Raw genomic sequence first — 22,998 nt, 5'->3', positions numbered from 1 at the left:
AATGATCTGCTGGAATTTTAGACCATTCTTGTTTGGCAAACTGCTCCAGGTCCCTGATATTTGAAGGGTGCCTTCTCCAAACTGCCATTTTTAGATCTTTCCACAGGTGTTCTATGGGATTCAGGTCTGGACTCATTGATGGCCACCTTAGAAGTCTCCAGTGCTTTCTCTCAAACCATTTTCTAGTGCTTTTTGAAGTATTTTGGGTCATTGTCCTGCTGGAAGACCCATGACCTCTGAGGGAGACCCAGCTTTCTCACACTGGGCCCTACATTATGCTGCAAAATTTGTTGGTAGTCTTCAGACTTCATAATGCCATGCACACGGTCAAGCAGTCCAGTGCCAGAGGCAGCAAAGCAACCCCAAAACATCAGGGAACCTCCACCATCTTTGACTGTAGGGACCGCGTTCTTTTCTTTGAGTTCCTCTTTTTTTCTCCTGTAAACTCTATGTTGATGCCTTTGCCCAAAAAGCTCTACTTTTGTCTCATTTGACCAGAGCACATTCTTCCAAAACGTTTTAGGCGCTTTCAGGTAAATTTTGGCAAACTCCAGCCTGGCTTTTTTATGTCTCAGGGTAAGAAGTGGGGTCTTCCTTGGTCTCCTACCATACAGTCCCTTTTCATTCAGACGTCGACGGATACTATGGGTTGACACTGTTGTGCCCTCGGACTGCAGGGCAGCTTGAACTTATTTGGATGTTCGTCGAGGTTCTTTATCCATCCAACATCCGCACAATATTGCGTTGAAATCTCTTGTCAATTTTTCTTTTCCGTCCACATCTAGGGAGGTTAGCCACAGTGTCATGGGCAAGAACATTCAGGTCTTTGGAGATGGACTTGTAGCCTTGAGATTGCTCATGCTTCCTCACAATTTGGTTTCTCAAGTCCTCAGACCGTTGTTTGGTCTTCTTTCTTTTCTCCATGCTCAATGTGGTACACACAAGGACACAGGACAGAGGTTGAGTCAACTTTAATCCATGTCAACTGGCTGCAAGTGTGGTTTAGTTATTGCCAACACCTGTTAGGTGCCACAGGTAAGTTACAGGTGCTGTTAATTACACAAATTAGAGAAGCATCACATGATTTTTCGAACAGTGCCAATACTTTTGTCCACCCTCTTTTTTTATGTTTGGTGTGGAATTATATCCAATTTGGCTTTAGGACAATTCTTTTTGTGTTTTTTCATTTAAGACAAATTAAGTGAAGATAACAAAGAATTTGTGTTTGCAATCATTTTCAGGAAGAAACTGAGTATTATCTGACAGAATTGCAGGGGTGTCTATACTTTTGGCCACAACTGTATGCTCTTGTGTGTGAGCCAGAAAGATGGGAATTACCTTTTCGATCCAAATAGTCTTCACATATTGGTCTGTATGGTGTGTACAGCGCCCCTCACTTCTGCATCAGGGGGTGCAGCGCTGGTGACATTGCATGAGCAGCTACCTGCCAGGGTGCAGGCACAACCACCAGGGATCGTGTCCTAATAAGATCAAAGCATACTACCTGACAATATTGTCTAAGCAATATTGGGGTTACACTGCAGGATGAGCTGAACAGAGCAGTCGCCTAAAATATTACACATATGCAGCTAAATGTTAAGGTACTCTCACACTAGACGATATCGCTAGCGATCCGTGACGTTGCAGCGTCCTCGCTAGCGATATCGTCCAGTGTGACAAGCAGCAGCGATCAGGCCCCTGCTGGGAGATCGTTGGTCGGGGAAGAAAGTCCAGAACTTTATTTCGTCGCTGGACTCCCCGTAGACATCGCTGAATCGGCGTGTGTGACACCGATTCAGCGATGTCTTTGCTGGTAACCAGGGTAAACATCGGGTAACTATGCGCAGGGCCGCGCTTAGTAACCCGATGTTTACCCTGGTTACCATCCTAAAAGTAAAAAAAACAAATGCTACATACTTACCTACAGCTGTCTGTCCTCCAGCGCTGTGCTCTGCACTCCTCCTGTACTGGCTGTGAGCGTCGGTCAGCCGGAAAGCAGAGTGGTGACGTCACCGCTCTGCTTTCTGCCTGCCCGGAGCTCACAGCCAGACCAGAGAAGCAGAGCGCCGAGGACAGACAGCGGTAGGTAAGTATGTAGCGTTTGTTTTTTTACTTTTTAGGATGGTAACCAGGGTAAACATCGGGTTACTAAGCGCGGCCCTGCGCTTAGTTACCCGATGTTTACCCTGGTTACCGGGGACCTCGGGATCGTTGGTCGCTGGAGAGCTGTCTGTGTGACAGCTCTCCAGCGACCAAACAGCGACGCTGCAGCGATCCGGATCGTTGTCGGTATCGCTGCAGCGTCGCTATGTGTGACGGTACCTTTACACATCCCAGAAAATGATATAAAGTGATCACCAACCTGTCACTTCTCCGGGGCGCTGAATGCACAGTGGGAGTCCATTGTCTTCTCTGCACAACTTGTCACCACATTATCTCTGCTGTCTGGTGATGCCCAACAGGGAGAACTAAGAAACCACAAAGGCCGAGCAGTTTACAATGTTGTTTTTATTATTTAAAAATACTGTCCACCACCAGGACTATTATGCGCGTCTCCTCCGTACTATGTGGGAGGGTGCTGTGGAGAACATGACTTAGAATTGGCACAAGGATGTCCATTTTTGTCTATGAAGCCTTAAGATTCACAGTTGCAGTATGTTTCCCCGGCAAATACATCATGCGGTCTACAGTCTCATGCTCGACCACCCTATATGTGCGCAGAACAGGAAACGGGAAAATATGAGTAAAACACAGAATGACTTCTCTATGCCAAAATGACAGCCATGGGCAGTGCTCTGTATGGCAGCTTTTTAATATGCTTGCTACAGTCACAAAGCAACCCAGCACCAGAATACAAATCAAATGTTTCTAGATCATCTTCTAGAAAGTAAACTGTATAGAAGGATTTCAACAGACCATGGATCTGACTTTTCTACCACTACATGCCTATCCGTCAGTGTTGTATTGGCACAGATGAGATTGCTCGGTTTGCTGCATAGATACCAGCTATGCAAGAAGACAAAGACAACGAACTGGAATGATCACTAAGCACGTGGAATATAAAATGGCTCCTCTTATCTGTGGCTTTACTTCCTAAGTCACTTAAAGGCTTCTTTCGAGTAACAGTAACCCAAAATGTGTTAGGGAGCATATCTACCTATTATAGGTACTACTATGCACGATAATAAATATCAGCCGAAAATGCCAGTGAGGGACTAGACGGCTTGGTCTGGTTTCACAGAGTTGTATCCTAGCCGCACACTAATGTCTGCAGCGCCAGAGCCACAGGCCTCTACCCTGATCTAATCTGGTTTATTAAAACTTCGGGGGTCTGCGTGCTGCAGCCTAAAATGTGGCCATATTGTAGCCATGTGTAACCAGCCTTAGGCCTCACGCCGATAGCTGTGCTGCAACTTCCCAGATCTACAGAACTGTAAACCACCTCCTGGCGCCCTGCTGTACTTCATATGCCTCAGATGTCAGAGCAGTGGTTCTGCTGTAAGACTAACAATAACATTGGTCACGTTCTATCTGATGCTGTCCCCTAAAACCATTGATTCGACAGGAGAATATCCAGGAATAGAGTTACACAAAGCACCATACGTCCCAAAGTCGGCTGAGTTTCATTATTTGAGCAGGGGCAGGTGCTGAGTGAAGCCATTTTAAAAAGGTGCTTGTCTTCGTGACAGATTCCATTGACTGAACAATGCCAAACCACAATATACACAACACTCGACGTCACAATTTTATCAGACATTGGCACATTAATATGCAAACAATTCTGTACAATGGTAAGACATGAGCACTTTGCCTGAACTCCTGACTTGTTTTGCATAGTCCAAGCTTGGCCACTTCAGTGTGGATGGCAGAAGCCTTCACAGCTTTGCATGCGCCTGCATTCATTACTAAGCAAAGCATGCAGAGATGCCGGCTGCTAGAGGAAATGGCTCAGGATAGTATCTACACCTTAGATGCATGTAAAGCAAAGCCACCGATTCTTGCAGAACCATCCAACTATGTAATGTATTGGAGCGTCCGAGCCCCAAGTGGCTGATATTGGGGAACAGGCGGGCATGTCTGATTTCTTGACACCCCATCTTCTGTTCTCAGGGGAGATAAGCGGACAACTCTGGCCGCAGTTTATTTTACAGACTCATCGATGCTCAGCAAAGCGTCCATATAAGTCAGTGGTCCCCAACTCCAGGCCTCGAGGGCCGCCAACAGTGCAGGTTTTCAGGATTTCCTTAGTATTGCACAGGGGTTGGAATCATCACCTGTGCAGATGATCACATTACCACCGATGCAATACTAAAGAAATCCTGAAAACTTGCACTGTTGGCGGCCCTCGAGGCCTGGAGTTGGGGACCACTGATATAAGTAGAGGTAACTTTTGGCTGCCAGCTATCGAAGGTGTGCCGCTGCCTTTACATTGTCTGGTTCACTACATGTGTATTTGTATGAACACTATTACCACAGAGACATTATTGGGAGTCTTGTTCTGCAATGTGACCTAAAAGAAGAGCTCCAGTCATCAAATATGTTTCCACTGATAACGACTTAATAAATAGTCAGTGATACTGGGGCAACAAAATCATACAATTAGCGGTGCTGAGCAGGGGCCTCCACCCACCAGCTATTGCCTGTAAAGATCTAGGCACATATTTTACCTTATACATAAGTTTTCCTTATGTGATGAACTGGAGATTTTCTTTAATTTTCACACACTCTCAGGAGATACGATCTCTACTTCTCCTTTGTGCATGAATTTAAGGACCCCCCCTAATGTTCCCCCCGACCCATCCTACAAGCTGCGTCCTGCCTTGTGCATTTGTAAGCACTTTCCTCTCCGCGCTGACTTATTTTTTTTTAATTTTTGCCATGAGGTTGCTCTGTGAATATAACTTAACTATAATTCTACTTTTTATTTTTATAATAAATGAAATGTGGATTACATCCGCGCTGCTGCGACAAATACTAGATCCAGATATACTGTTAGGGTGTTTGGGTGGTTTATTCAACGCGCTTCGAAGCTCAAAGGCTTCTTCTTCAGGAAGTTTCCACACAAAGATATCTTTGTGTGGAAACTTCCTGAAGAAGAAGCCTTTGAGCTTCGAAACGCGTTGAATAAACCACCCGAACACCCTAACAGTATATCTGGATCTAGTATTTGTCGCAGCAGCGCGGATGTAATCCACATTTCATTTATTATAACGGTTCTGAGAGGTCGCAACGCCGACCTGTGGATCTGCAGCAGCTGACAAACTACACGCTTGTACTGTGTACCAGCAGGTGAGCAGTTCTCTCACAATTGATTAAGAACAATCCTGGGGATAAGACCCTATTTGCGCTTTTTTGTCTCCTATCTTTCAATACTTTTTATTTTTACACATAGCACGCCAACAAAACAAATTCTAAAAAGCAATTTAAAAAAGTAAAGATAATTTTGATAACAAAATACTATTTTCTTAAAATATAACCTTGAAACAGTCTCTGCGATACAAAAGTAAGGTACAATAATATGTTTGGAGGCAAATAGTTCCCCACACTTGCAGGGAATGGGTAGAAGGTCCATTAATGATGACACAGGCATTTAGCTACAAAGCACAACGTATAACAACTAGGGTTATGGGGAGAAAACAACACCACAGTCATTCTACTATGGACAGCTCCCAGGCTTCTGCGCCTGTTCAACAGCCACTCAATGGGTAATAATAGGCATCTATACAGAGTAGTTCTTCCGCTCCACCAGTATGCATGGCCATTGTGCTGAAAAAATCAAAACCCTTCTATAGTCCGTGGTGCCCTATATTTCAGCTTATATTGGAAAGGAAATAAGACACATGACTAGGATATACGTCAATCTTCTGATATGAAGCGATCACTCCACAAGTGCATATGTCTGCTTCACTGCCAAAATAGAAAAAATAAACCATACTGCAAAATCCGAACTAATGGCTCTGTCCGTTCCCACATAACTAACCAATATATAAGCTCAATCATATTCAGAACAGTTCAATATGGAGAGTTTTTAACTTCTAATATCCTAAAACTGGGTAACTGAGCTGTTCTCTCCCACACAGACGAGGCGTCTATACTACATCGAACTCCGGATATAAAGCTCTCACCTCCTAATGCATAGACATAAAATAGAGCTCTCGCCTCCTCCTAATACACAGGCATCAGGACATAGAGCTCTCGCCTCCTCCTAATACACAGACATCAGGACATAGAGCTCTCGCCTCCTCCTAATACACAGACATCAGGACATAGAGCTCTCGCCTCCTCCTAATACACAGGCATCAGGACATAGAGCTCTCGCCTCCTCCTAATACACAGGCATCAGGACATAGAGCTCTCGCCTCCTCCTAATACACAGGCATCAGGACATAGAGCTCTCGCCTCCTCCTAATACACAGACATCAGGACATAGAGCTCTCGCCTCCTCCTAATACACAGGCATCAGGACATAGAGCTCTCGCCTCCTCCTAATACACAGGCATCAGGACATAGAGCTCTCGCCTCCTCCTAATACACAGGCATCAGGACATAGAGCTCTCGCCTCCTCCTAATACACAGGCATCAGGACATAGAGCTCTCGCCTCCTCCTAATACACAGGCATCAGGACATAGAGCTCTCGCCTCCTCCTAATACACAGACATCAGGACATAGAGCTCTCGCCTCCTCCTAATACACAGACATCAGAACATAGAGCTCTCGCCTCCTCCTAATACACAGGCATCAGGACATAGAGCTCTCGCCTCCTCCTAATACACAGACATCAGAACATAGAGCTCTCGCCTCCTCCTAATACACAGGCATCAGGACATAGAGCTCTCGCCTCCTCCTAATACACAGGCATCAGAACATAGAGCTCTCGCCTCCTCCTAATACACCGACATCAGGACATAGAGCTCTCGCCTCCTCCTAATACACAGACATCAGGACATAGAGCTCTCGCCTCCTTGTACATTAAGACATAGAGCTCAGAACATTTGGCTCTCGCCTCCCTCTAATACACAGATCAGAACATAAGCGTCTAACCTCTATTATGTATGCGGGTACAGAGCTTTACTACCAGACATGGAGGCAGAGATCAATCTCATATCCAGATGTCAAAGAATTCTCGTTTCCTAATTCCTAGATATAATACAGATCTCTGAACCAGTGTTATTGGGTATTAGCAGAGGGTAACACAATCATTGTGGAGGACTCGCAGTCTTCTCTGCCAGGACTTTCTGCTGTTTTGCGATGTGCCTACTAGTACAGATGTCATATAGCTCAGTACTGCGGGGCCATTCTTCAGCTGCAGGTAAGACTTACAAAATAGAGGGGGCTGTATTCCTACCGGGATTCTGGGCGATAGCGATATGGGACATGTCTCTTTTTTGTTTTTATTACAAAGCCATCTGGGCAAGCCAGTATAGTGTGTAGTCTGTAATCAGCAGGAAAGTGAGGCTGCATATTATAGTCCTATCAATGCCGAAAGTCCTAGGCACACACGGCACAGCCTGTGATGGCGGCTCTGCTCTACAGATGGGTCACATTAATGTGGTGGAGATGGATCACATCTCCTGTAGTGGGATAATGGCCAACAACACTGGGGGAGAGCACGTTAAGGTTTCTATTCCTGTTGGGGTGATCTGTATATTCGAATATAACACCGCCTTTCCCACTATATGATCTATTTTGTGAAATGTTCCTATTTTTGTTGAGAACTGTCACAAAGGAGCAGGTTTTGAAATCAGATCCTCCAAAATATTTCTCAAAGACTACTTAACAGCATGTAAAACTATAAATAGTTTTTTGTTTTGTTTTTTTTAAATAAAAAAAACCACTGTGTGCACATACCCTCAGGTTATAATCACACACTGCAGGATAAAATGGTAGTGACCAAGTGTTTCTAAGCCCCATTCACACCTGGCCAATACAAATTTGCAGCGTGCATTGTCTATGACCAATTTCATAGGCCTATCGCAGGATATTTTGCTCACTGTATTAAATTTGGTGGAATCTGGGGCAAAACCTACATGGATGTGTGTTTTTATTATTGAGGGATCCTGCGATCGATTCTTATAGCACGTGAACATATATTGCTTTATAAACTGATCCTTGGGATATTCTGAGGTCATGTGGTTTGGCTGCAATTTTTCCTTAAACTGGGGAAAAATGATTTTGCTAAAATCACTGCAAAAAATTAAACGGGACCATGATGGGTGAGTAAACCCTAGGAGAAATCGGACACGTTAAAGCAAAACCTAAGTTTACACATGACTATCAATCATTGTAGAGCAATCTAGTATGAAAAAAAGTGATTTCCTGGGTTTAATTCTAATGCAACAAAGGTTTTCTTACAGTAAAGGTATTATCAAAACTAATGTTACCTATTTTATAGAACCTCAGTTCATAATTTGTCTGATTTTTGGGTGCAGTACCCAAATTTATCCTCCAGATGTCACCATTAGAACAAACATAAGAAGCCTGATCCCAGTGGGAACATTCTATGTGCAGTAGGTGATGGAAACAGTGACAGCTGCGTGCTATTTCATGGCCATTTATTGGACCCTCGATTTAAACAATGCTGACGAAGCTCTGCAGCTCATGATCATGTAAGACTTTGTGTAAATAAGTGCTGCGACCTACCACGAACCAGGCACCTGCTCTTACACTAGACAGTGCCAGTTCAGCATATTTAGTTAGGTTTATCCTACCATTAATTGTACCTGGGTCCGCACAATGCAGGCTGATACTGTGTGAGCTGGAATCAAGGCTAAGGGGAAATGATTTCCAGAAAAGCATAGCAAACCAGTGCTTGACAGGTGCATCCGTTGTGGGAAGCTGCTGGACGCTGAAAGTTTTCCCTGTCCCCATCGGTCATGACAATGTCATGTAGCCAATCTAACCCTAAATAACCTTTAGGCCGGGTCACACTTGCAAGTGTGATGCAAGAAACTCGCACGAGTCCCGCACATCAATCCCCGGCACTGCCACCTCGAGCGTTCAGCTGCATAGAAATGCATGCATCCGCATACTCCGGTCCGAGTGCTGGCGGCAGTGCCGGGTATTGATGTGCGAGACTCGTGTGAGTTTCTCGCATTGCACTTGCAAGTGTGACCCCGGCCTTACTGTTCCACTGGCCTTAGGTAGGGTCCTATTTTTACTGAGACCCAAATACCTGTGGGGCTGATACATTAATATTGTCACAGCATGAAACTAGATAAAGATGAGCAATTTGATTCAGCCTGCTCCGGTCCGGCGTTCAGTGGCAGCTGGACTTCACTAATGTGATCAACGTGGCATCCAGGGCACCTCTGGCGCTTGCCAGACCCAGCTTCATCATGATGTTGCCTCACACAACCTCATGATGTGCATCCCGCTGTAGGAGACACCCACGATGTTGGGCACAGAAGTGAAGACCAGCTGGCATGGAGGACCAGACCGTGAAATGGGGCAGCTTCAATGGAGATGCTCATCTTTAAATAAAAAGATGAGACAAACAATGACTGGACCCAATGTATCACCATGGCACATCATGTGTGATAAATGTGGCTCACCTTGAAGATATGTTAGACAGATTTGGGTGCTTTGTTAATAAATTATCCCCCAATCTTCCTACTCTTGACCACTTTACAGTAACCGCTTGGGTCACGCTGGAAATTGTAATTCAGAAGTGAGATATTGCCAGCCTGCAACACATCTGCTATCAAGTGTCCATTCCTGGCCGCTGTCCGGGGGGCTGCATGTGGCTGGAAACCCTAGTCTGTCTTATCGAGTAGAGGAAATTTAATCCTGCCTGACCCATATATAGGGTCCATGGGTGTGAGATTACACAGCTGAAAGTGGCTACAGAAGCCCCATGCAAAGTCTTGGGATACCCTCCACCTCTCTCATCGTTATCCATCCATTCACACTGGACAACCCCTAAGCAAAGGTTTATTCTAACAACCTTTGTATTATGAAGGGTCTGTGAGACAAGACAAGGGTGAGAAGGGGAGGACACTGGAAGACATCACACAGTCAATGAGGGCCACTGCATGTAACATCAGGAGTCAATGAGGCGGATGAGAGGATGTAGTTTGCATGATATCCATCGGCGCAGAGGACAGAAGTACTGATAATGAAACTGCTGGAATTCAGGGGTCAACCTGATGTCCCTCAAAAATGCTAATTCCAGGTCAGACTCTGCCAATATAACCAGCAACAAAAGTAATGCCAACAGAAGACACAGAGTGACTGCAAGCAGCCGCAGAACACTTTGCAGAAACTTATTTGCCTGTTCTGGTTCCCTTTGACTTGCTTGCTCTGGGCCAGGCAGAGCCGGCGGGGGTATCTCCAGGTCAGGAATGCTGGTAGCAGCCAGGTCATTCTCTTCGTCCTGGGTTGTACAGGTTGTACCATTCACCTGCTGCCCAATCGATAACTCCAGGTTGGAATCCGACACGGGAGTAGGAAGGATGCTGGAACACGGAGTGTATGCCTCATCGCTAATCACCGTCTCCCGGGAGGAGCAAGGAGATAAAGCATCAAGGCTGTCAGAAGAACGAGCCGGAGTAGAGTGGGCACTGTCACGTAGAGACTCCAGACCTGGGGGAACAGCGACACTTAGAGAAGGAAAGTAATGTAGACACGCACAACAGATCAAACATGAACAGGCACAATAAAGGATCGCCATACAGCTATGCTCCATACTGGGATATTTACCTTTTATTCCAGTTTCCCTCACATTCGTAGCTGGCACACGTGGGGCAGGGAGTCCTCCTGCTTCCTCTGGTACACGTGGGGCAGGGAGTCCTCCTGCTTCCTCTGGTACACATGGTGCAGGGAGTCCTCCTGCTTTTGGTACACGTGGTGCAGGGAGTCCTCCTGCTTCCTTTGACATTCCCATTTCTCTCAATGGTGCAGGTGGTGTAGTAAACACAGGGATCGCTGCAGTAAGAGCTGGGAAGAGGGGCAATGCCCCCAATGCTCTACCCAAAAGCCGAGGCCCCAGACTCAGCACCCGAATCTTCACATCTCGGTAGCAGTGATTGATCATACGCAGGTGAACGTTCACTTTGGTTTTGATACGGATGAGACACTTCACCATGATGAATGGAGGACGGCCCTTATTTCTAGTCACACTTTCTGTGTAGTACTTTTACCTATGTTCCTACCCACACGTCTCGCCCTGATCACCCACACTTGCCTGCCCCTCTCTCTAGCCACTTTCTATAACCTTCCACTTCTCTTCCTCCTGGGCGTCTGGCTCTCCTCATCTCCGGACTGTGTCTCCCCACCTCCCCTCTCCCTATGCTCTGACATACAAGGTGAAGCTTCTGGCTCCTGGATGCTATTTTGGGAACCAGTATATTTTCTACTGAGCAGAATCAGGAGAACCCTTACCACAGCTGTCATTTACCACTCCCCCATGGCGGGCTGCTGCTTACAGACACTGTCCCACTTCCCAGACTCATGTCCTCATCCACATGGAGAGGATTTCTATGTGAGTTAACCCTTCTGTACTCGCATGGTTATTCTGCACAGGGTTCCCGAAGTGCAGTGTATGAACATTAGCAAGCTGCTGTTCCTATTATGCTGATGATATGTCTGTACACCGACGTGGAAACTCACCAAGCAGAATACGGAATGGATGCAAACAGGGCGTCCTCGTACATAGCAACCAATGGTCTACTGAGTAGTATTGTGGAATATACTGAAGAACTAGCGCCAAGTGCAAAGACATTCATGCAAGGGTAACAGAAGATCAATCACTAATAAAGAACTTGCTTAGGTGCACACCGTGCATTATGAGTGACAGATGCGCTTTTTGCAGTGTAGGTGCCCCTGCTCCCCAGTGATGGAAGGAGGATGGGTGCAGGTGCTAGTGTGGATCTGCCTCATTCACCATGTGAATTGCTTTTATTTTATGCAGTGGTAGGGTATGTGTACATGGCGTCTTTAAGACGTTGAGGATTTCCTAGATGGTGATGTTTCCGGAAAAAGCCGGCAGTCGAAGGCAGTTTCCATGTCGTTTTTGCAGCTGAATGTAAATTATAACTAGCAGGAGACTGAAGGACGAGCACTGCACCTTTTATCTGTTTCACCGTTTCCAAACCCTCAAGCGATTAGAAGAAGTAAAAAAAGACTAAACAAGTGCACCGTAATGTCGCTGTGACATCGCAAAGCATTATTTTCGTTTTTTTGTGGCAGTTTCCAAGCAGAATCTGTCCGAAAAAGTTGTGTGCACAAACTCTTAGGGTATGTGTCCACGTTCAGGATTGCATCAGGATTTGGTCAGGATTTTTCATCAGTATTTGTAAGCCAAAACCAGGAGTGGAACAATTAGAGGAAAAGTATAATAGAAACACATCACCACTTCTGTATTTATCACCCACTCCTGGTTTTGGCTTACAAATACTGACATAAAATCCTGACCAAATCCTGATGCAATCCTGAACGTGGACACATACCCTTAGGCTACGTTCCCACCATGAGCTTTTGATGTCGCAGATTTTCTGCACCCGTTACTTGCATTTTTCCGAAAATATGCAGCATAAAAAACTCCCCAAAAGCTCACAGTGTGAACATATCCTTAGGGTAAGCTCACTTGTGTTTACTGTGGGTTTTCTGTGTGAAAATTAAAATCTCAAACATAAAGCCTCTTGTTGTGGAATATCAGCGGATGTCCAGCAAAATGTCTGGGATTTTCAAAAATTTACCCAATAAAAAGAATTGATCTAAAGTAAAAGAAAAACCATTATTTACCTGTTCAATTACCCTCGGCTGCAGGGGTCCTGCAAGCACTGGAGCAATGGCGGTACATCGAGCAGCCACATGATGGCTGCAGCCAAGCACTTGTCTCGGTAGTCACGTGCCGCACATGAAAGTGTAACTGCCGAGTCATATGACCAAAGGGCATCACTACAGAACTGACAGGCATTATCAGACCAGATGGGCACAGAACCAGTAAGTAGCATTACCAGAGCACAGGGGCACAGAACCGGTAAGTGGCATTATCAGACCAGAGGGGCACAGAATCAGTAAGTAGCATTACCAGAGCACAGGGGCACAGAACCGGTAAGTGGCATTATCAGAGCACAGGGGCACAGAACCGGTAAGTGGCATTATCAGAGCACAGGGGCACAGAACCGGTAAGTGGCATTATCAGAGCACAGGGGCACAGAACCGGTAAGTGGCATTATCAGAGCAGAGGGGCACAGAACCGGTAAGTGGCATTATCAGAGCAGAGGGGTACAGAACCGGTAAGTGGCATTATCAGAGCAGAGGGGTACAGAACCGGTAAGTGGCATTATCAGAGCACAGGGGCACAGAACCGGTAAGTGGCATTATCAGAGCACAGGGGCACAGAACCGGTAAGTGGCATTATAATGTCAGGGCATATTCAGAACAGAGGGACACAGAACCGGTAAGTGGCATTATTGGAGCAGAGGAGCAAAGAATCGCTAAGTGGCATTATCATAGTACGGGGGCACAAACCATTAAGTAGCATTATCAGAGCAGAGGGGCACAGAACCGGTAAGTGGCATTATCGGAACAGAGGGGCACAGAATAGGTAAGTGGCATTATCGGAAAAGAGGGGCACAGAATAGATAAGGGGCATTATCAGAACAGAGGGGCACACAACTGGTGGCATTATAAAATACTCTGATAATGCCACTTACCGGTTCTGTACCCCTGTGCTCTGACCAGAGCACAGGGGTACTGAACCGTTAAGTGGCATTATCAGAACAGAGGGGCACAGAACCGGTAAGTGGCATTATCAGTGCAGAGGGGTACAGAACCGGTAAGTGGCATTATCAGAGCAGAGGGGTACAGAACCGGTAAGTGGCATTATCAGAGCAGAGGGGTACAGAACTAGTAAGTGGTATTATCAGAAAAGAGGGGCACAGAACCAGTCAGTGGCATTATCAGAGCAGAGGAGCACATAACCGGTGAGTGGCATTATCAGAGTACAGGGGCACAGAACCAGTAAGTGGCATTATTAAAGCACAGGGGCACATAACTGGTAAGTGGCATTATCAGAGTACAGGGGCACAGAACCGGTAAGTGGCATTATTGGAGCAGAGGAGCACAGAATAGGTAAGTGGCATTATCAGAGTACAGGGGCACAAACCAGTAAGTAGCATTATCAGAGCAGAGGGGCTCAGAACCGGTAAGTGGCATTATCGGAACAGAGGGGCACAGAATAAGTAAGTGGCATTATCAGAGCAGAGTGGCACAGAACCGGCAAGTGGCATTATCAGAGCACAGGGGCACAAAACCGGTAAGTGGCATTATCAGAGCAAAAGGATACAGAACCGGTAAGTGGCATTATCAGAACAAAGTGGCACAGAACAGGTAAGTGGCATTATCAGAGCACAGGGGCACAGAACAGGTAAGTGGTATTATCAGAGCACAGGGCCACAGCACCGGTAAGTGGCATTATCGGAGCAGAGGGGCACAGAACCGGTAAGTGGCATTATCAGAGTACAGGGGCACAGAACTAGTAAGTGGCTTATCAGAACAGAGGGGCACAGAACAGGTGGCATTATCAGAGCACAGGGGCACAGAATAAGTAAGTGGCATTATCAGAGGAGAGGGGCACAGAAGGGGTAAGTGGCAGTATTGGATTAGAGGGGCACAGAACTGTAAGTAAATTCCTGCTCTACCGTAACTTTTTGGAAACTCCTTTTAGTGATACCTTTTAACCTAAATGACAAAAAATAAGCATTATGGGTAGAGTTGTGCCTGACAACCATTTAAAGCAATACCTACCCTCCATGATGGATATATGAACAGCGCGTCTCCGTGTCCGGGGAACACTACTTAACCTCAGTCCATGGCTAATTGAGGGACAACTACGGCTTGGCACCATTCCCGCTCTGCAGCACAAACAAGACATAATGTATCAATAGGGGTTTTTTTAGTAAGCAGGACTTAACTAAAGGCATGTAACATTATTATGCAAATTATATTTTTCTCAGATTTTCCTAAATGGTCGGTGCAAATGACAGTCAGTCTCAGTCTAATAAAAGTCATCACCCGTTAGATTATACATCGAATTTTATTGAAGAAACCTCCCAATGATAACAGTATAATCTCCAAAAAAAATAAAAACTCAAAATGCACTGTTCCAAATTATTAGGCACAGTAGAATTTCTATACATTTGATGGAGAGTGACATACCATCTCTGGCTTGTCAAGGTAAGGAGGCTTATTCGCCATGCAATGCTCCTCTGGGAAATTAAATATGCAAATTGCCTCTTCTGAGAAAAAGAGGACTTAAACTCTATAGCGCCACCTGTTGGAAGTAGCGATCCTACAAGTCACAATCAACTCTTTAACGAGTCGTGCAATATGACTTAGGATTAAAGCCAAATCAGTATCTCAATTCGCAGACACGGTGTTTCGGGCTGTTGGCCCTCGTCAGTGCAAAGCATGAGAACTGATTTGGCTAGGTGAGAGGCTCTGGACTGGGGTCTAAGGGGTATCGTTTCTCCTTGTGGAGAGTGACATACCATCTCTGGCTTGTCAAGGTAAGGAGGCTTATTCGCCATGCAAATTGCCTCTTCTGAGAAAAAGAGGACTTAAACTTTTTCTCAGAAGAGGAAATTTGCATATTTAATTTCCCAGAGGAGCATTGCATGGTGAATAAGCCTCCTTACCTTGACAAGCCAGAGATGGTATGTCACTCTCCACAAGGAGAAACGATACCCCTTAGACCCCAGTCCAGAGCCTCTCACCTAGCCAAATCAGTTCTCATGCTTCGCACTGACGAGGGCCAACAGCCCGAAACACCGTTTCTGCGAATTGAGATACTGATTTGGCTTTAATCCTAAGTCATATTGCACGACTCGTTAAAGAATTGATTGTGACTTGTAGGATCGCTACTTCCAACAGGTGGCGCTATAGAGTTTAAGTCCTCTTTTTCTCAGAAGAGGCAATTTGCATATACATTTGATATGTTTTAAAGAACTGAAAATGCTCATTTGTGGAATTTGCAGCATTAGGAGGTCACATTCACTGAACAAAACAGCTATTTAACTCCAAAACCTCCTAACAGGCCAAGTTACATGTTAACATAGGACCCCTTCTTTGATATCACCTTCACAATTCTTGCATCCATTGTACTTGTGAGTTTTTGGAGAGTTTCTGCTTGTATTTCTTCCCTCCCAGAGCTGCTGTTTTGATGTGAACTGCCTTCCACCCTCATAGATCTTGTGCCGGATGATACCCAAAGGTTCTCTATAGGGTTGAAGTCAGGTGAAGATGGTGGCCACACCATGAGTTTATCTCCTTTTATGCCCATAGCAGCCAAAGACTCAGAGGTATTCTTTGCAGCATGAGATGGTGCATTGTCATGCATGAAGATGATTTTGCTCCTGAAGGCACGTTTCTGCTTTTTAGACCATGGAAGAAAGTTGTCAGTCAGAAACTCTAAATACTTTGCAGAGGTCATTTTCACACCTTCAGGAACCTTAAAGCGTCCTACCAGCTGTTTCCCCGTGATTCTGGCCAAAAATGTGACTCCTCCACCTCCTTGCTGACGTCGCAGCCTTGTTGGGACATGGTCAGTAAACAAGACTATTTGGAAATTAGTGTTAATGTATGTCTGGGCTCACTTTAACCATTTCTGCTTGTGAACACTGTTTAAGGGTGGCTGAACATTAGGTTTATGCACCACAGCAAGCCTTTGAAGGATCCTACACCTTGAGGTTCGAGGGACTCCAGAGGCACCAGCAGCTTCAAATAACTGTTTGCTGCTTTGTAATGATATTTTGGCAGCTGCTCTCTTAATCCCATGAATTTGTCTGGCAGAAACCTTCCTCATTATGCCTTTATCAGCACGAACACGTCTGTGCTCAGATTAAGCCACAAATCTCTTAACAGTACAATGATCACGCTTAAGTTTTAGGGAAATATCTAATGTTTTCATCCCTTGACCAAGGCATTGCACTATTTGATGCTTTTAGGGAGCAGAGATCCTTTTTCTTTCCCATGTTACTTGAAAACTGTGGCCTGCTTAATAATGTGGAACACCATTTTTAAGTAGTTTTCATTTATTTTGAATCACCAGGAAAACAAATTATCACGTGTTTAAGATTGATTTCAGTGATCCATTGAGTCCTGAGACACGATACCATCCATGAGTTTATTTGAAAAACAAAACAATTAAATCTTTAAGACACTTAAATCCAATTTGCATAATAATTTGGAACACAGTGTATACAGTTTACGGCAGTTTAGCCCCATCCTTGTGGGGCAGTAATACAGGCACAGCCCAAGGACAGGCGTGTCGCTGTTTTTGATACGACACCGATTTTCTTTTTTTAATATTGGACATCCCCTCTAAGGAACACTAAGTAATTAGGAGGAATAATAGAGTTTTGGTAGACAGTATGTACCTGTGAATTTCAGGAGGCTCCCTCTTGATTTTGGCACTTGATTCCATTACTTCTTTTGCAACTCGACCACTAGGGAAATATATAAAAATTTGGAAGTACGAAATAAAGGGAGGGGGAGAAAAATATTGTAGAGTTAGAGTTACTTTGAGTTTTTGATGTTGCACATTTTCTGCAGCTTTTCTGCACCTATCACCTACCATAAATTAGTTTACCTGCATTTTTTATCATTATATTTTAATCGTGGTTTTGATATTGACGTTTTTGCCTCTTTTTAGTGTGTCATGTTGTAAATAAAGCTGCTTTGTTTTTTATACTTCGACCCCAATGGTACTGCATATGCAACCTGTCACCAAAAGTCCAACTATTTTGGATTTTTTGCAACTTGCTTATTGTCGTCGCAGTACCCTCGGGGTTGCAATGCGACTCCATTAACTTGTTTTGATCTGCTATGTAGCATGAACTTTGGTCATGTGATGTGTATCATGGCCTAGCCTAATTCTTGCAAAAAAAGTTTTAGAACAAAAATCAGAAATCATTTTTCAACTTTTATTTACCTGTATCGAAAGCGGCTCCCTTTAAAGAACAAGTTACTACTAGAAACCGTGCGGACCTGGTTGGAGTTTTCAAGTCTGCAGAGAAAGAAAAAGTGGTGATAAGATATGGAAACAGGAGGATCCTTGTCACATATTGTACAGGACAATGCATAGATTAAAAAGCAGAAGACTGACTTGTAGAACGACTGATTCTCCACGCCACATTTCCACAGGTGTTTGCAGGCCTCTGGAGTGGGGGCCAGGAACGTCAGCACCAAGCGCTTTTCCTACAGAGACAGACATGGAAATGTAGATCTAACGCTAAATGAAATAGATCCAAAAAGAACAAATAAAGTGCTGTCAAATCGTGTCACTCCTGACAAGGGAAGGGCCTAAAATTTGACAGCCTCGCTATCTGATGGTTGGTTGCCCATGTACATTATATATATCCTGACTGACTGGTATATATAGGGCTTATATGACTGATGAATACATACACTCAGAAATGAATATTAATGCACACATGAAGGCTGGAGCCCAGAGAACTGAATGTCATAGGGGCTCGTCTTTATTTTCACATGTATGGTTTGGTGCTTATCCTCTCCCTTCCATAAAGTACAGAGATGAGTAAAATGCTGGTAGTTTATAAATAAAAGGCAATAATAAGTGAAAGTGTAGAAAAAACAATACCAGAAAAATGACAACATTCTGAAACCGATCCCATTCAGTCATTTGTATAAGTTATGGCAATAACATTTAAAGGGAACCTGGCCCCCCCCCCCCCTCAGGCGTTTGTAACTAAAAGAGCGACCTTGTGCAGCACTAATGCTGCATTCTGACAAGGTGGCTCTTTTAGTTATGATGCCTGCTCACGGTGAAATAAACGCTTTCAAAATGTGCCCCCTCATACCGTGAAATCGTCCCGGGGGCGGGTCTTTGCCCCCTAATCAGACGCAACACAGCCGTCACTCCGGGCCTGTGCACGCCGGCTCCTCTTGCTTCAGTAGCATCCCTGGCGCCTGCGCTGTAAGTTCGAAGGGCAGTGCAACTGCGCATGCCCAGAAAAAAATACTTACAGCGCAGGCGCCAGGGAAGCTACTGAGGCAAGAGGAGGCGGCGCGCACAGGCCCAGAGTGACGGCTGTGTTGCGTCTGATTAGGGGGGAAAGACCCGCCCCCAGGACGATTTCACGGTATGAGGGGGCACATTTTAAAAGCGTTTATTTCAGCGTGTGCAGGCATCATAACTAAAAGAGCCACCTTGTCAGAATGCAGCATTAGTGCTGCACAAGGTGGCTCTTTTAGTTACAAACGCCTGAGGGGGTGACAGGTTTCCTTTAATAAAGATCAGCATATATTGGGACTCCCAAACCTTTCATACTTTCCATCCAGAGTTGGTAAAAGTATGTTTTTCGCGAAAAAATGAAAGGGTGACGCCATCAAATGGGAAATTTTCAACATAAAAGATAATTTCCTTGTGCAATCTTGAACGCTTGGAAAGGCAAGAAACAATCAAAAACCCCATACGAAAAGATCCAATTCTTAACTGGAATAAGTCCAAAAATAATATATGGCCAAATTTTCGGAGATATGCAATACCAGATTTTGAGTTGGTGTGTATACCTGTCCCATTCTGTATGTATACACATCAGTCATTCAGTAAAGGTATATATCGTATATCGCTCACAGCCCCTAATTTGTGATAATCAGGCGTAATAAACATTCCAGTCAGTTAGTGTATATATAGATATATATGTAGATTTTCACATCATCTAGTCACCCAGTATATATACCAGTCCATATGTATATACCAGTCTGTCAGGGTATATATTAACATTTTACCTCCTTCTCTCTCACATATAAATGAAAAGTTTTTCCTTCAAATTTCATTTTTGTGGCATCACTCCTGAAACAAACAAAAAGAAATAAAAATCACAAAGACTTCCACAAGGAAAAATGGAACGACAGGACATAAGACAAGAACAAGTGCAAAAAGCTAGCATGAGGCTGCGAAGAGGAAGACATTACGTGACAGCGGAGGATGGTGGGCTTATGATGCGAGACCACGCGTAAGATGATCAGGTCGATGGGCTGTGATGGTAGAAAGACTTTTCCAAATACTCAATAAATACGATTACACAATGAAAATACACCAGCACGTCTAGGCATTATATAATGTCAGTGTCCTCATCGGTGATGGTAAATCTGTATTCACTTTATATGGGCCCTATTAATATAAAAGCAAATATCGCTTGTGGTCCCCACAATAATCCCTGAAATCATTACGCTAAGGCCAGAGTCACACTAGCATATTGCATCAGATGCGAGATGCTAATGACCCTCGGCTCCAGCTCTGCTTTGTCAGAGAATCACGGAACAGCTGCGGAGGAGACAGAGAAATTCATTTCTGCATCTCCTCTGCTGCCCTAAACCAAATGTGTTCCCATTTTGGCCTAAGACCCTGATACACTGTCCGACCATCTGATGTAGAGACCCCCAGACACGTGGTGAATTTAAACACCTGATCCTTTTGCTAACCCATCAGGTAAGAGACCATCAGAGTCTGATATTGGCTTTCTCCCTATTGAAAACACGAATGCTCGGCTGATCCCAAGGTCCGTGTGTATGGAGAAGTCAGGAGAGATAGCTGTGGACTGAATGAGAATCGTCCGACAGCTATCTGCTATTAAAGAAATTAAGTAATGAAGTTTACAAAGAGATTCTGTAGAGTAAAGGCTGCCATACACCTTAAGGTACTGTCACATTAAGCGACGCTGCAGCGATATAGACGATGCCGATCGCTGCAGCGTCACTGTTTAGTCGTTGTGTGGTCACTGGAGAGCTGTCACACAGACAGCTCTCCAGCGACCAACGATGCCGAAGTCCCCGGGTAACCAGGGTAAACATCGGGTTACTAAGCGCAGGGCCACGCTTAGTAACCCGATGTTTACCCTGGTTACCATTGTAAATGTAAAAAAAAAACCCACTACATACTTACATTCCGGTGTCTGTCGCGTCCCCCGGCGTCAGCTTCCCTGAACTGTGTAAGCACCGGCCGTAAAGCAGAGCGGTGACGTCACAGCTGTGCTCTGCTTTACGGCCGGCCGGCGCTGACACAGTGCAGGGAAGCTGACGCCGGGGGACGCGACAGACACCGGAATGTAAGTATGTAGTGTTTTTTTTATTTATATTTACAATGGTAACCAGGGTAAATAACGGGTTGCTAAGCGTGGCCCTGCGCTTAGTAACCCGATGTTTACCCTGGTTACAAGTGAACACATCGCTGGATCGGCGTCACACACGCCGATCCAGCGATGTCAGCGGGTGATCCAGCGACAAAATAAAGTTCTGGCCTTCTAGCTCCGACCAACGATGTCACAGCAGGATCCTGATCGCTGCTGCGTCTCAAACACAACGATATCGCTATCCAGGACGCTGCAACGTCACGGATCGCTATCATTATCATTGTTAAGTTGCTCAGTGTGAAGGTACCTTTAGACTAATGTCAGCTAAGGCTGCCAATATCAGTGGGTTCAGTGGCTGCCTAATCTGTATGAGCACCTACTGACTCTTCCCCAACAGATAATGTCGGGGAGATAAGGACCTGACAAGATTAATATCGGACTGCCCATCTTTATTGTTCTCGGCAAGAAAAGTATAGCTGTGGCTCTCTCATAAGGATCATAGGCGTTTAGGGCAGAGCAAGTGCCCGTGTGTATGGAGGAGTCAGGAGAGATCATCTGCCAAGCCATTGTTTGTCCGACAGCTAGCTATTGTTTATGGGGCCCCTAACTGGCCATGCAGAAGAAAAAACCCTTCCATATTGATAGAATCAGCACAACATCTCACAAGTTTGGGCCTGCTGACTGCAGATGTTTTTGTTTTGTTTTTTTCTCATACCCAAAGAACACTCCTTTGTTTATTCCAATCTCCCGATTATCATAGACATAAGACCTTGATATAAAATCTTGATCATTCAAAATTGTGAAAATGCAGAGATGTGTGCTCTAAGTAGTTGCATCTATTAGATCTCTCTAAGGCTACTTTCACACTAGCGTCGTACGACGCACGTCGCAATGGGTCATGTTGCAGAAAAAACGCATCCTGCAAAGTTGTTTGCAGGATGCGTTTTTTCTCCATAGGCTTGTATTAGCGACGCATTGCCACACGTCGCAACCGTCGTGCGACGGTTGCGTCGTGTTGTGACGGACCGTCGGCACCAAAAAATGTTGCTTGTAACGTTTTTTGGTGCGTTGTGTCCGCCATTTCTGACCGGGCATGCGCGGCCGGAACTCCGCCCCCTCCTCCTCGCAACGCACAATGGGGCAGCGGATGCGTTGTAATAATGCATCCGCTGCCCCCGTTGTGCTGCGTTGACACAGGATGCGTCGGTACGTCGGCCTGACGCACTGCGACGGGCCGATGCTAGTGTGAAAGTAGCCTAAAGGGTGCATCTCACAATAAGGCTAGGTTCCCATTGCGTTAATGGGTTAGCGCTAACGGACAGCGTTGCATGGCGAAAATGTCGCATATTAACGCCGTGCAACGGGTCCGTTAGTGCACCCATTGACAGCAATGTTATTTCTGGCGCGTCCGAGGTCCGTCCCTCGCTACCGCAGATCGGGGATCTGCACTAGCGGGGACGGCGAACGCGGCCACAAAATAAACATTGCGTTACCGCAATCCGCTAGCGCTATGTGCTTAACGGATTGCCCTAATGCAATGGGAACCTAGCCTTAGGGCGCATTCACAAATCGGTCCAAAACTGGACCGCAACACACGGACTGGCCGCGGCTTTCCCTGACTCCAGCATGACAGCTTCATTTATGTCTATGAGGCTGTCACACTCGGGCTGGGGGACCAGTAGCCAGTTCATGCATTGTGGTAAAATCTTGGACCGATTTGTACGGACGTCTGAATGAGCCCTTCCTAACTCACGGTTTACATTAGTATTCTGAGGGGATACAATATCACTGATGAGTAGATGCCAAAAGATGTTCTATAATACTATGGGCAGCATGGTGGCTCAGTGGTTAGCACTGCAGCCTTGCAGCGCTGGAGTCCTGGGTTCAAATCCCACCAAG

At 45.3% G+C, this 22,998-nt stretch overlaps 1 protein-coding gene across 1 annotated transcript in view; it reads right to left on the bottom strand.

The window, feature by feature from the left end:
* Window positions 1–5,354: 5,354 nt before the first annotated feature.
* Window positions 5,355–22,998, bottom strand: part of FRMD5 (FERM domain containing 5) — a 156,657-nt gene continuing 139,013 nt past the window's right edge. Inside the window, exons 9-14 of the mRNA XM_069766470.1 lie at window positions 19,757–19,820; window positions 18,111–18,202; window positions 17,937–18,011; window positions 17,383–17,451; window positions 14,753–14,859; window positions 5,355–10,582 (exon numbers count right to left, since the gene is read on the bottom strand). Of these exons, the coding sequence (XP_069622571.1) occupies window positions 10,041–10,582; window positions 14,753–14,859; window positions 17,383–17,451; window positions 17,937–18,011; window positions 18,111–18,202; window positions 19,757–19,820 (949 nt within the window). The 3' untranslated portion in view covers window positions 5,355–10,040. The remainder of the gene's footprint in view (window positions 10,583–14,752; window positions 14,860–17,382; window positions 17,452–17,936; window positions 18,012–18,110; window positions 18,203–19,756; window positions 19,821–22,998) is intronic.

Source organism: Ranitomeya imitator, chromosome 4 (assembly GCF_032444005.1).
Source record: "Ranitomeya imitator isolate aRanImi1 chromosome 4, aRanImi1.pri, whole genome shotgun sequence".
In the NCBI taxonomy this organism is placed as follows: Eukaryota; Metazoa; Chordata; class Amphibia; order Anura; family Dendrobatidae; genus Ranitomeya; species Ranitomeya imitator.
The sequence above is the reverse complement of the archived record's forward strand: the minus strand, read 5'-3'. Positions and strand labels throughout refer to the sequence as shown.